The sequence below is a fragment of the Adiantum capillus-veneris genome, chromosome 12, assembly GCF_014529385.1.
Source record: "Adiantum capillus-veneris isolate H3 chromosome 12, ASM1452938v2, whole genome shotgun sequence".
In the NCBI taxonomy this organism is placed as follows: Eukaryota; Viridiplantae; Streptophyta; class Polypodiopsida; order Polypodiales; family Pteridaceae; genus Adiantum; species Adiantum capillus-veneris.
Genome location: NC_140942.1, coordinates 37,753,479 through 37,767,699, shown reverse-complemented (window position 1 = coordinate 37,767,699; position 14,221 = coordinate 37,753,479). Strand labels below are relative to the sequence as shown.

Below are 14,221 nucleotides of genomic sequence, written 5' to 3'. Positions count from 1 at the left end.
ATGCTTGCACGAACATGATCCTCACTACAAATATCCCAAAGGGGCACAACAGGGGAGGCTAAGTGGGAACCACCAAAGGGAAGATCCAAAAAAATAAAATCAGCAGCCCATGTAACTGTTCTACCACCACGCACGCACAAGGTCCCATCAAAGCGTGCAGATCCCATGTGCTCATGAACACGAATCCATGCTAGATGTCGAACACCGGCCCTAAAATCAACAGTAATGGCTATGTACTCCCCAGAAATGGCCATGCATTGTGAGTTAGACAATGAGGACAGAGAAGACAAAGGAATATCAACGATGTAGACAAAAGAAATGGTTTTCTTTGCAACAATCTCCCCACGAGCTACTGCGATACAAGAGGCTAATCAAAGTGAATTAACTCCAATAAATGAACATACAAACGACTGCATCGCAAGCAATAGCTCACCATGCTCTCGCTCCATGTTTTCATCCACCCTAGTCTCAACAATCACCTCCTTTCCCTTGTGAGAAGTATTTGTAGCTTAGAAAAAAGAAAAAAACACAAGATCACCAGTATGTAAAACAAATAAGTTAAGGAAAAAGATAGTTTAAAGTTCTTCAACAAATTATGTTTGAAACTGTTTTGAGTAACCATTTACCTGATATCACCTCATTCACTCTAGGAGGTAGAGGCACATTGACGGATGTGCCACCGACTCTCATAGTATCGTGAAGCTCTCTCTCTCTCTCTCTCTCTCTCTCTCTCTCTCTCTCTCTCTCTCGCCAATACATGCCCAGAAGCCATGTCTATCCACCATGGACATGTCTCCATCTCCCAAGTAGTGAGCTTATGTATGGAAGGGGAGTACATGCATTCTTCCTCAGTAGATAGTGGTGCCCATTGCTTATCTAAGAATGGAATCCCTGGAAGAAAGCCTTTTCCAACCAAGGATAATAGAAATCTAAAACAATCAGCAAAATAACATCACTACAAACTTTGTAATTATGAAAAGCTTGAAATAAAAGTATGATAAGCTTGACCTATAGGTTAGCCGTTGAGATGCCATGCGTACTGTGTCCACTTTCTTCATAGCTTGCTTGTCAACATCTTTTGTCTTAGCTTCAAGAGAGGTTTCCAAAGGAAAAAGATAGGGTCGTGCTTCAAACTTGAGCTCCTCAAAGTAAGAGGCAAGAGAGCAATCATGAGGCAACAAAATACCACCAACAATGCTAGTTAAGTCCTCCACAAACTTTGTGGCCCTATCAAAAATCCTTTGTAGAAGGCCCTCTCTACGAATCCAACTACATAACAAGGAAGATGAGAAAAATCTAAAATAATCACAAAAAACTAGCAATCCTACATCGAAGATTCTTGAATGTCAAAAGAAAATTTACTTACATGCGATACACATGATCTCCTTTCTTTAAACCACAAGATGCTCTAGTAATCTTGTCTGCCTCAAGGAAGGAAACCCATAACAGTTTGCTCAAGACAGGAGTATCATGCATAGCAATCAAGTTCAGTTTCTCAAGCGTAGCCCAACTATCAGGACCCCACTTGAGTGCAAGAACTTGAACCATCCAATCCGGTCCAAGATTCGGATCAACAATATTCAGCAACTGCAACATTTGAGCAACGAATAAAAAATCAAGTTTGAACAGCTATTACACTATGTGCAAAACACCTAAACAAAAATCATTCAACCACCTTTCCAACGCGCGGTCCATATTTTAGTGCTAAATCATTCAATATCTTCTCCTCCTCTTTTATAAGTTCTTCATTTTTCATTGTCTGCCTAGCTTGCTCTATTCTTTGGCTCAATTCCTTGGACATTTGAACCTTCAACACATACTTAAAAATAACTAATTTGCAAAAAAACAAGCACATACTCTTTGGCTCAATTACTTGGATATTTTATCCTTTAACACACAATTGAAAACACATAATTTTCAGAAAAACCAAACACGAGATCTTTCTTGAAAAGCAAGCCAGAGACACTTGCATCGTATAAGAGCTTTCCCAAGTATCGACGAGTAAGTGGATACCAAGGCTCCACACCCTTTGAGTATTTCGTACGGACTACAGCAATCAACTTTTGATCTTTTTCTGGAAGCCCCGTTACATAAGCTTCATGATTTGCTGCACAAATGTGGGAGTAGTTGACAAGCTCATCTCTAAGATGGGTGACCACAAGAGCATGTGTGTTCATGCTATTCCAAGTTCATATACAATACATACAAAGTCAGAAACATAACATAGACATTTTGTGCTAAAATATATAGAAAGTCATAAAACTTACAAATTCATTCTTTGCAAGCTACTAAGAAGAGCTATCTCTGGCACTCGTTTAGGATCAATAACTGTACAAAGCACACTACAATGTTTTTCTCGATCAGTGGCGAATCTCTCTTCAATAGCAGCCGTCCAAGCTACCATTCTATGATTACCCTCCCAAACGTAGAACATTTTATTAAAGAGAACTTGAAGATTTGGTCTTTTAGAAAGCTCAATTTCAAACTCTTTTTGTATATCAACCCATATTGGGTCCCATAAGGTAATAAGGTCCTCTGCAAAATAGATAAGCATAGACAGAAAAGCATACTCAACTACTATTTATGAGAACAACAAAAAACATTTTAGAAACAGATAGTAGGAAAGATCAAAGTAGAGAAATGAAATACCTATAACATAAGCTTCCTCCTTCTTGCAATTCCAAATTGAAACAATAAAAGCTCCTTTTTCTTACATGTAGCCCTCCTTTGCAAAAGCAGATTTCAATCCACTAACATCATCTCTTGAGCCTCTCACCCTTGCATAGGGGATCAATCGACATAAAGGAATTGGTGGACAATCAAAACAACTAAACATGTGAGTACATTGAAGAATATCTTGTTCTCTATGCATGTAAAGCTTGTGTTCATCCCCTGTCTTAGTATCTACTGCTACTTCATCTCTTATGACATAAGGCACTATTTGTAAACATGCCCCTTGTGGGGCAAAAGATTCATCAACTTCATTTATGGAGCCAAGCCCCAAGTCTTGACTTTGCATCTCCTCTTCCTGTGTCTCCAAACCTTTTTTCATATCTATGACAGATACTACACTTATTTGATCACTGCTCTCTAAGATACTGGAAGCTTGAGTTGAAGAGAGTCGTCTCCCTCTGCGACCTTGTCCACGAATTGAAGGACTTACAAAACACAACAAAAACCACTTTATTTACTTCATTGAAACTGCCTCTAGGAGTCCATGCTGACGCGGATGCCTAGAGGCAATTAAAAAAATCAAAAACTTTATTTATTGATCATTCACCAAAGCATCCAAGCCGGCGTGGATCACAAGAGGGAACTAGCAGATTTAAAAAAAAGCATGCCCAATTGCAAAATTTCATCTTGAGAAATTCCTTCTAGCCATCCATGTCGGTGTGGATGGCTTGAGGGAGCTTACTGAGAATGAATCACTGCAAAAAAAAAAAGTCCCAAGAAACTCCTTCTAGCCATCCACGTCGGCGTGGATGGCTACAGACAGTTCTTCAAGAAGTTATGCAACTCTGCAAATCTCCAGAGAGAGTTTATTTTATAGATAAATTCACACATTCAAAAATTCCTTCTAGCCATCCACGTCGGCGTGGATGGCTACAGACAGTTCTAACAGAAGCTATGCAACTCTGAAAATTTCCATAGAAAGCTTATCTATAGATAAATTCTCATATTCAAAAATTCCTTCTAGCCATCCACGTCGGCGTGGATAGCTACAGACAGTTCTAACAGAGGCTATGAGACACCATAAATCACAAAAATTGTCCCAAGAAACTCCTTCTAGCCATCCACGTCGGCGTGGATGGCTACAGACAGTTCTTGGAGAAGCTATTCAACTCTACAAATCTCCAGAGAGAGCTTATCTATAGGTAAATCCAAGAGTTTAGGCTAAGAATGCATCTCTACTGTAGTTTAGTTTACCCTTCTGTAATCGATAGAAAGCTATACAAAAGGTTTTTGTATTCTTTCAGAGGGTCAATAATTTATATTTAAACTAGTAGCCTTACAAAACGTAATCTTAAACATCAGAAAAAAAATCTACCTGTAGCCATCCACGCCAGCGTGGATGGCTATAGGTAGTTTACAAAGGTACCTGGCAGGAGGCTTTCGAGTCGAGGAAGAATCCCTTCTCCCCATGACGATTTGTATTTGAACTTTGAGCTTGGGTTTAGGGTTTCATTAGCGATTAAGGCATGCTGCAGAGATTAAAGGTTGAAGGCAAGATTTGAAGGAGATTGCTTGCTGCAGAGAAGGATTGCATAGCAAGATTTGAAGAGATTATCTCTTGCTGCAGAGAAGGATTGCCTCAGAGGGCGTAAAAGGAAGTAACGCAAGAGACAAGGTCTCGGAGTTTGAAGCGCAAGGTGAACATTACATCAACGCATTTTCCATGAGATTACTGCAAGTTGCTGGCAAGATAATAGCGCATGAAGCTTGCAGGCATGGATGCAGCAGGTAAGCGAAGCCTTTAAGAATAGGCTGTAACGCCTTTATGAATAGGTTACTAAAAAAATCGCATATCTGCTAAGATAAAAAAGAGCAGGAGCCTATTAAAAAAATGCATATCTGCTAAGGTAAAACGATACTAAAAATAGACTACAGCCTGGCGCAAGAGACTAATTAAAAAATCACAATAGAGTCCTAAACGCTACTAAGAATAGGCTACAGACTGGCGCAAGAGACCTATTAAAAAAATTGCAATAACAAATCTTTTGATGGACTTGCCCTTTCAATGTAGTGTTCGGGAAAAGTGTTTGTTGGAATTAGGGTTGCAGAGAAACACACACAGCTTGGAGAAGACGAAGGAAGCTCAAGGCACACAATAGAGAGTGTGTTACTTAGTATGCAATGGAAAGATAGATAGCCCTAGAGTGATGGGCGCATATAAAATGCTCCGGGGAAAAAACCTCCTAAAGAGGGAAAAAATGCCCCGGCGGTCCTAGTGTATTCACACACATCACTACCACATGTATATGGTAACAAATCCCCCCTGGAGTGATGCGGTGAACAAGAGCTGGCACATGAGTAAAGGGAAGTGCCATGCCCTGAGGACATGATCAATCCACAAAGGGGAGTAAGCCCAAAGCTTTGCGGAAAACTTCAAGCTTCTCACGAGACAATGCCTTTGTGAAAAGATCAACAAGGTTGTCCTGTGTTGGCACATAAGCCAAGTTGATCTCCCCTGACATAGTGGTAATGCACCTCAATGTGCTTTGTGCGAGCATGAAAAAATGGGTTCCTTGCAACTACCAATGCGCTCTGACTGTCAGTGTAGATAGTGTTGGCAGTGTCCAGTCCCCAACACCCAAATCAGCCATAAGGCATCTAAGCCATACACACTCAACCGTAGCTGTGAAGATTGCCCTGTACTCAGCCTCACAACTCGAAGTGGCCACAATAGGTTGGTTCTTACTCAACCATGATATACATGAACTGCCAAGCATGAAACAGAAACCACTTGTGGACACTCGCGTGTCAAAACAATCAGCCCAATCTGAGTCTGAAAAAGCATGTAAGTCTGACGGCAATGATCCCCCCTTGGGATAAAACAAACCAAGATATAAAGTGCCACTAAGGTAGCGGAAAATTCTCTTGACAGCCTGCCAATGCTTAGACTCTGGGCTATGCATAAATCTGCTGACCTGTGAGACTGCAAATTGAATATCTGGCCTTGTGTTGCATACATAAATGAGGCAGCCAACAGCAGTTTGGTAAAGAGTGACATCAGCAGTATCGCCAGCATCATGTGACTCAACTTCAAACCTGTTTCCATGGGAGTGGCAATAGGTTTGCAATCCTCAAGTCCAAACTTACATAGCAATGTCTCTATGTAACTTTTCTGAATCAAGGCAATACCACCATCGCATTGCTTAAACTGTATACCCAAGTAATGATGCAACAGCCCCAAATCTTTCATCTTGAAAGTAGCATTCAAATCAGCCTTAAATTCAACAATATGTCTCTCATTTGGTCCAGTGGTCAACAAATCATCGACATAAAGAACCACAATGAGAAGTACATCACTCTCACGCTTTACATACAATGTGCTTTCTGTTGGACTTTTGCGAAAGCCTCATTTAACCAAATGAGTGTCAGCTTTCTCATACCAAGCACGAGGAGATTGCTTCAACCCATACAAAGCCTTCTTACATTTTCACACTTTGTCTTCTTGTCCTTTTATGACAAAACCGTGAGGCTGCGTTACATAAAATTCCTCAAATATATCACCATTCAAGAAAGCAGTAACAATGTCTGATTGATGTACATCCCAACCAAAATGAGATGCCAATGCAAATAGAAAACGCACAGTAGTCATACGACAAGTGGGAGCAAAAGTCTCTTCATAATCTATGCCTTTTTGTTGTGCATAACCCTTTGCAACAAGTCGAGCCTTATGGTGATCGATCTCACCATCCAACTTGCGTTTCAACTTGTAAACCCACTTCGTACCAATTGCCTTTTTGCCAGGAGGCAAATCACATAAAGTCCATGTGTCATTGTTTGGAGGTGATAACAACATACAAGTGCCCACCTAGCCAAGGCGCCCGTTGGGTCAGCCAGCCCAAGTTTTGATGTGGTCACATTATTTTTCCAATGTTTAATACATCAAACCCTGTAAAAGCCTAATGTCAATCGTCTATGTCAAGTCTAAGTCAAAGATGTAATTTTTCCAATGATGTATGTAAAGGTCCATGAGAAGTTGGCCGCTGGCCACTTTAGAAAGCCCTAGGTATATAATACACTAAGGTTAGTGTGAAAGGAGATTAGTTTTTGAAGATAAGTGACTATTGTGTTACGCACAGAGAGCTACCTCTTTGCTCCAACTTGTAATCATCGCTTCGGTGGCTACGGTAATCCAAATTCAGTTTTGTTTCTTGCATTGTGTTCCTCTTACTCTGCTCTTTCATTCAAGTGTAAGCATTCAAGATTCGGTGATTTCAAACGCATCCGTTTAGGCCTTAAATCGTTGTTTTGAGTGTTTATATGCATATTTTATGTTGTTTTGACCCTAGGAGAGGCTTTAGGGACCCAAAAACGACCCTTTAGGGTCATCCGTTTATTACTGTTTTTGCATACTTTGGGATGAACGATCGCGATCTGTGTACCCATCCAGAATGCTGTGACAGTGATAGGATATGTTCTTGATATTCTCTGTAGCTTCCCTTTAAGTTTCGTGCGATTCCGATATGATTTGCATGGTGAACGGGCATGATGACTGTAGAGCTGTGTAGAAGGACATAGGCAGATTACTTGGCTTTAGTGTGATTGATTTGCTTGTAGCGTTAGTAGTTGCATCTCTTCGAGTTCACTTCATTAGGGTTGACACCTTAGTGAGTTTCCATGCCTCATCCGAGTCGCTTCCCTGGTATTGATATTTATGTTGATGCCTGAAGGCTATGCTATGGACGTCCATCGCGGCAACCCGCAAACATTGGCGCCGTTGCCGGGGAATGGATCTTAGGTGATGAGTGACCGAGTGCGTATTCAGAGTTTTCTTATTGTTCCAAAAGATAATTTCCATTCCATTTACATTTCAGTGAAGCATCTAAACAGGGATTTAGTGCTTAGTGGAGTCTAGGGTCGGTGGACTGGCTAGATCTACTCTTGAGAGATATAGGGAGTTGTGAGTGAGGTTACTTTAAGCATTTTTTCTCTTCAAATTTCTTTGTATTGATGGAGTACTAATCCATCATCCGTTTTTTATCCTGTTTGTTTTGTTTGATTCATTTTCTTATGTTCTTTCATTTTTGTACTTAGAAGTAGGATAAGTAAATCACATTCCAGTCAGATTTGGGACAAAAGATAGAGTCAAAAACACCAGAAGACCATAACTTTGGCAAAAGGGCCATAAGACTCTGAAATTAGAAAATCTGACCAAACAGAGCTGAAATTGATTCAAATCACAAAGTGGTAGCACCAAACACTCGAAAATACTTGTCAGAGAGAGCCTGTAAAATTTCATCAGATTTGGCTCTGGTACTACGATCGCGATCGGTGTACCTCAGTGTCAGAATTGTACAATATTTGACATGTGCCTTCCTGATAAGATTCTAAACAAGTTTGTCTAAAGCAACCACACCCAAAAACATCAAAAATCAAGGAAAACAGGCCACTTAGGTAAAACTAGCCTGACAGACCCAGAAACTGTAAAATCTTGACTTTTGGTGATCCAAATGCAAAAAGACTTGGGGGATAGCCTTACAACATCAATGTCTACAAGCATGCCAAATTTGGTTGAATTTGGGCTCAGAACTACGATCACGATCGGTGTACCTAGACCTCAGATTTGTACTAGATTTGATGAGTAGACTCTTCAAGGGTATACAAACATAAAAGTCTAAAGGACCTAGGGTCAAAAACCACAAAAAATTGGTCAAAACCACTGAATACAGATCCAAGTCAAAAACTGCTAAACTGGCATCGAAATTGACTTTTAGTAGACCAAAACACATCAAAACTGGGAAGAAACCATGCAGAGGGATAGCCTGTGCATAGGACAAGCCTAGGTATCTCTCAAATCCCAAATCAAACATCAAAATCAATCGAACCTAATAAAATTGGAAAATCAGGCACTTCAGTCCAAGAAACTGTAAATTCTTGACTTTTTTGAGTCCAAATACAAAAGTGTCTGGCAGGTAGTCTTAAAATAGCCCAATGAACAAGCTGGTGAAGTTTCATCCAATTTGGGCTCCAAACAACGATCGCGATCGGTGTACCTCAGTGCTAGATTTTGACCATATTTGACCCGCACATACACCTAGGTTATATAAGATACCAGGAGTTTTCAAAATTCAAAAAGTGACCAAAATAGCCAAAAATAGCAGACAGCCAGAAAACCACTGCAATAGACCAAGATCTGGTGAAAACTTGACTTTTTCTTGTCCAAATTCAAAAAGATTTGGGGAGTAGACTGTACACATCATTGTCTACCATATCCACAAGTTTCACCTGAAATGGAGTTGGAACTACGATCGCGATCGGTGTACCATAGTGACATTTTGAGTTGAGACTTGGTGAGTAGGTAGTTGATAACTATACAAACAACTTTCTCAAAAGAACCAGGGTCAAAAAAACCAAAAGACAGTTGTCAAATAGGGCAAACACTGATCACTGATCCTTCAGACCAAAATTTTGAGAAAATTCAAGTTTTTGTGATCCAAATACAAAATGGGTTTGGGAATAGACTAATCATACCCATGTCTATCAACTCCTAAAATTTCATGCAAAAAGGAGCTAGAACTACAATCGCGATCGGTGTACCCCAGTGAAATTTTGGATTGAAAATTTATGAGTAGGTAGCTGACATCTAGTGCAACATATTTTCCAAAAGGAGCAAGGTCAAAAAAGCAAAAGAAAGTGGTCAAAAGTTCCAGTTACACAATCAGGCCAATAACCGCAAAACCACCTGGGATTTGGGTTTTCATTGGTCAAAACATCTCCAAATTCAAAAATACAAAGACACTTGGTATCCAGACATCAAGGGCTAGCTACTGTGCAAAAATCTTCCAAATCTATGACATGGGGTCAACGATCGCGATCGGTGTACCTCTACATAGTGAGGGTATTTGACTTCATAAGTTTGTAGATCTACTTGAGTACATCCCAAATCTCAAGTTTGAGTGAAAAATACCCACTGGAAGCCAAGATACAAGCACAAAATCTCTTTGTGTCCTGATCCTGAAACTGTTTTGAGTGCTGTTTCAAGTGCAGTTTACCAAAACTGCTCTAACTTTTGACACACAACTCCAAACTGAGTTTCCTATAGCTAGGAAGAAAGCTTGTGAGATAAAGAAGTTTTAGAGTGAAATTTTCTAGGATTCCCATTTTCAAAATTTTAGGGTATCCAAAACCAGTATCCAAAGGTCAGTGGGGCACCAAAGCCTGACTTTTTAGAGACTACACCAGGGGCAAAAAGGGATTGAGTGCACTAAGCCAAAGGTGTTCTTATCAAGGACCATCTTGGGAGTATTGAGTGAGGCTCAAAAATGACAACTCATCCATCATTGGGGTTTCCCACTCAACTCAGAGCTATGCCACCTACACAAACAACCAGAAATACGGCAACACCTATAACAAGAGGGTTGAGACAAGACCATGAGGCTTATCAATCATATCAAGCCAATCCTCAAGGCATGGATCATGGATATTTGTCAAGTGATCATGTAGCTCACGTGAAGCCAAACCAATCAACTAAAATGCGGGAGTTTGGAAGAGCAAAAGTGAAAATTGCTGGAGAGTTAGAGGAGAAGCATCCTCTAATCAACAAACCCAACGTGAGGTTCATCAAAACCAATGAAGCCACGAGATTTCTAACGGATTACACTTATGATGGCCTTTATAGGTTACCTATTGGGGATCAAAACAACTTCTATAGATGTTTAAATTCCATTATTGAAGAGTTGACAGACTACAAGAACCTCTATGCCTTCACATACACAGATGACCAAGGAGTGCAAGTTCTAATGGTAGATAAGTATGGACGAGAGTACAAACTTATCAGCCCAATTGAGCTAGAAAGATATACATACATGGGTACTCCAATCTCTGCTTACTACTTTCAACCGAGTGTAAGCATACCAGGGTTTTTTGAGACTGATTTGCAAGAAGCTAACATTGAAACTATGGGATCAAATGGACCTCAAACATCCAAAATAGCTATTCACGGGAGTGTAGCTCCTACCTCATTGAGTGGAACCAAGAGACCAGAAGCTAACATTGAAACTATGGGATCAAATGGACCTCAAACATCCAAAATAGCTATTCACGGGAGTGTAGCTCCTACCTCATTGAGTGGAACCAAGAGACCACCAATTAGACTTACAAATCCATCAACATTTCCAAAACATGTCACAAAGGGGATTCCACTAGGATTTGCTCCAAGACGAGAAGAAGGAACGAGGGATGTCTTTGTGAGAGACCCCAACACGCTAAGATACATGGTTGAACCAGAACCAATGAGACCATATCAATTGGCCAAATGTGTTAAGAAGAAGTATGATGGATTAAGGGATCCATACGTACATGCATCCTTGTTCAAACAAGTGTTAAGAGCCGAACAAGTATTTTATTTTCATACACAGTATGAGGGATTTGGCTTGACCTTGGAAGGGATAGCATTGAATTGGTTCCAACCGTTGGACAAAAATGTCTTCTCAAACATTGAACAACTGTTGCAAGAATTTGTTGTGGAGTTCTCTAAAAGGGGAATCAATCATAACACAGTGTCCCAAATCTATGCATTCAAGCAAAAAGAAGATGAGAGAGTGAAGAAAGCATCTCTACGCTTCAAACAATATATAGAGAGATGTCCAGAACACGAGTTACCACAGGATGAAAGATTATCAATTCTCTTCATAGAGGGTTTGAAAAATGAAACTCTCAAGAAAGATTTGCACTTAAAAGGATGTACTTCCTTTGAACAAGTCACGAGAGAAGCGTTATACCTAGTTGACAATTGTAAAGCCTATGGTGAGGAAATTGGTGATACAAAGATCACTATGGATAATGCTCCTTTAGTATCTAGTGAAACCAACACAAGGCAATTGGTTATGTCTCAATTAATGACCAACCTAGATGAGCTAGCAGTGCAAGTAGCACAATGAATAAAATGGTGTGCCATTGAGCGTTATACCTAGTTGACAATTGTAAAGCCTATGGCGAGGAAATTGGTGATACAAAGATCACTATGGATAATGCTCCTTTAGTATCTAGTGAAACCAACACAAGGCAATTGGTTATGTCTCAATTAATGACCAACCTAGATGAGCTAGCAGTGCAAGTAGCACAATGAATAAAATGGTGTGCCATTGAGCAAAAATGGACCAATCATGAGATGAGTGAGTGCTACTATAATCAAACCTACACGAGGGGGATACTATTTGGACATCAAATAGAAAAACAAATGCCATTACCAAATCATCCATTATTTCAAAATAGGGTTGTATCAAGGGCTTTACAAAGAGCTGAGGTATCACAACCTAGGCTAGGGCAAGAACCTATGAGAAAACTCTATTCATTGAATGAGGACACTCTGATGTTCATAGCCAATCAAGAGCGTAGACCAGAGACCATTCTGGCTAAGCAAGAACACCATCAATTGTGCCACCAGTGACCCAACAAGATGGACCATGCTACAAGTGTGGAGGTAATCATTGGGCCAAGAACTGTTCTCGTATAGAGATAATTGGATATTGTTTGGAGTGTTCCATTACACACATTGTTCCAAATTGTCCAAAACACCCAAACAAACAGGGGAAAAAAACAATGAATCTTGTGGGAGTGGTACCTTCTCCAAGTGGATCAGAGGCAGAACCCAAAATTCCTGTGAAGGTAGTGACTAGAGCCCAAGCAAAAGAAAATGCTGAGGACCAAGCTAATGAGGAGAAAGATCAACAACCCAAACAAGGGAAAACAACTAGTGTGTCAGTGAGGATTGGGAGAAAATCCTGGAAAGCCAAAAGAGACAGAATTAAAGCAAGAACAATTACAAATCAAATTGCACTACAAACAAAATTACAAGAGACAAAGGAGCAGTTAAAACAAGAATGGGAAAACAAAACCGTGGTGAGAGATAAGAAACCAAGGAAGGCGTCTTCCGGAGGATCTGTGTTGGTAGACAAAGTCCTAGAGCCATTAGATGTTGCACTTGAAGCATATGAGGCTAGATTGAAACCCAACCAAACCCTAGAGAAACGAGGGATGAAATATCCTCATGCTGACGTAGAGACTGAGAGGTTGAAAATGTGTAAGGAATTGGTAAAAACTGCACATGCAATGATGGAGCCTGAAGCACCAATTCCACCTCCAGAAACAAAACCAAAAAGTGTTGGATTTGAAATGCCTAAGGCAAAGGTTGTTGAAACATTAACTCAAAGAAACATTGAGCTAGAATCACAAAAGGATGTGCAAGCAAAGACTTCAACACAAGAAACCAACAACCTAGAAATTCAACTAGATGATCAAGTAGTGGCCAACACCACTAATGATGCAAGGTCAAGATCACAATTTATGGCACCTATCCTAGAGATAGATGAGCCATGGCCAAATGAATTGTGGGAAGCAATTAGAAGTGCAAAAGATGGAAGTGCGAATTTCCAATCTGCACCCATAACTGAGGTCAATACAGGGCATGAAGTCTATCAGGGAGACATTCAATCTCTAAATGGAGATGCAGGGACGGAAGTTTCAATTGAAAGCAAACCAGAGTCCTTGAAGACCTTACTCTCATACATAGGAGAACATGAGGCAGACTCAAAGACTAGAGTGGTGCCATCTCAGAGGAAAGCCATATCCAAGATGATGGATACAAAGAGTATGCAAGAGTTGATGTCAGCTCCAATATAGTGCACCATTACTCTATCTGAACTGCTTAAGATTATACCACATGTATGGGATGAAGTAGGAAACAACTTGGGGAAGATGGGATTAAAGATACCTCTTCAAGATCTATCCTCAAATGAACAATCAAACAAAACTCAACAAGAAAGTGCAAACGCTAAACCTGTGCCAATAAACAAGGTGGGGGAATATTGCGAAGGAGAATAAGAAAACACCACTTTACCTGTGGAATACAAAGGAGTTAAAACATTGGCTATACTTGATAGTGGGGCTGGAGTAGCCATAGCCACAAAAGAAATTTGGAAAAAATGGGGTAGACCAGCGCTTAGGAAAACTAGAATGAAGTTGCAACTTGCAGATGGATACACGAAAAAAACTATGGGTATCCTAGAGCAAATTATTGTGACTTCTTGTGGAATTGAATATGAACATACATTTGCAATAGTAGATTTTGGAAAAGGGAACAATTTTGATATCATTTTAGAAAGACCTTTCATGCATCAACTTAAGATGGTTCAAGATTGGGGCTATGACTATATCTACTTGAGACATAAAAAGATGACCACAAAAATAAGCATAAAATACCATAGCTATAGAGATGTGAATAGAACTCCTTTAGAAGAAATTGACTCTACTATAGTCAATGGGAAAGAGATACCTGCGTGGCTACAAACCAAACAAGAACTTTGGATGTGTGGTGCTTCGAAGTGTGGAAGCTTAGTGAAGGAGGATTTCATCCTAGAAAGATCAATAGACGATGAAGCTTGCATACCGGAACCCTTTCCAGAGCAATTATTTGAGCCATTTGGATGGACTCAAATATTGGCAACCTTGGATGTGTGTGTAGATGAGCTAACTCCAACCAAGTTTTGTGATG

At 40.1% G+C, this 14,221-nt stretch overlaps 1 protein-coding gene across 1 annotated transcript; it reads right to left on the bottom strand.

Annotated features, from left to right (window-relative positions):
* Window positions 1-876: 876 nt before the first annotated feature.
* Window positions 877-2,177, bottom strand: LOC147445594 (uncharacterized). The gene is made up of 5 exons (XM_086526072.1): window positions 1,971-2,177; window positions 1,676-1,807; window positions 1,546-1,587; window positions 1,367-1,385; window positions 877-962 (listed from the first exon to the last, which is right to left on the bottom strand). The coding sequence occupies exons 1-5, from the start codon at window positions 2,175-2,177 to the stop codon at window positions 877-879; spliced, it is 486 nt and encodes a 161-aa protein (XP_086382198.1).
* Window positions 2,178-14,221: the final 12,044 nt, after the last annotated feature.

Excerpts from the sequence above, each read along its gene's own strand:
- LOC147445594 (XM_086526072.1), bottom strand. The coding sequence starts at position 2,177 with ATGAACACACATGCTCTTGTGGTCACCCATCTTAGAGATGAGCTTGTC. Across the intron at positions 1,808-1,970 it reads TGGGAAAGCTCTTATACGAT|GTTCAAATGTCCAAGGAATT; the intron begins GCAAGTGTCTCT and ends TATGTGTTGAAG. Across the intron at positions 1,588-1,675 it reads ATGGACCGCGCGTTGGAAAG|TTGCTGAATATTGTTGATCC; the intron begins GTGGTTGAATGA and ends CAAATGTTGCAG.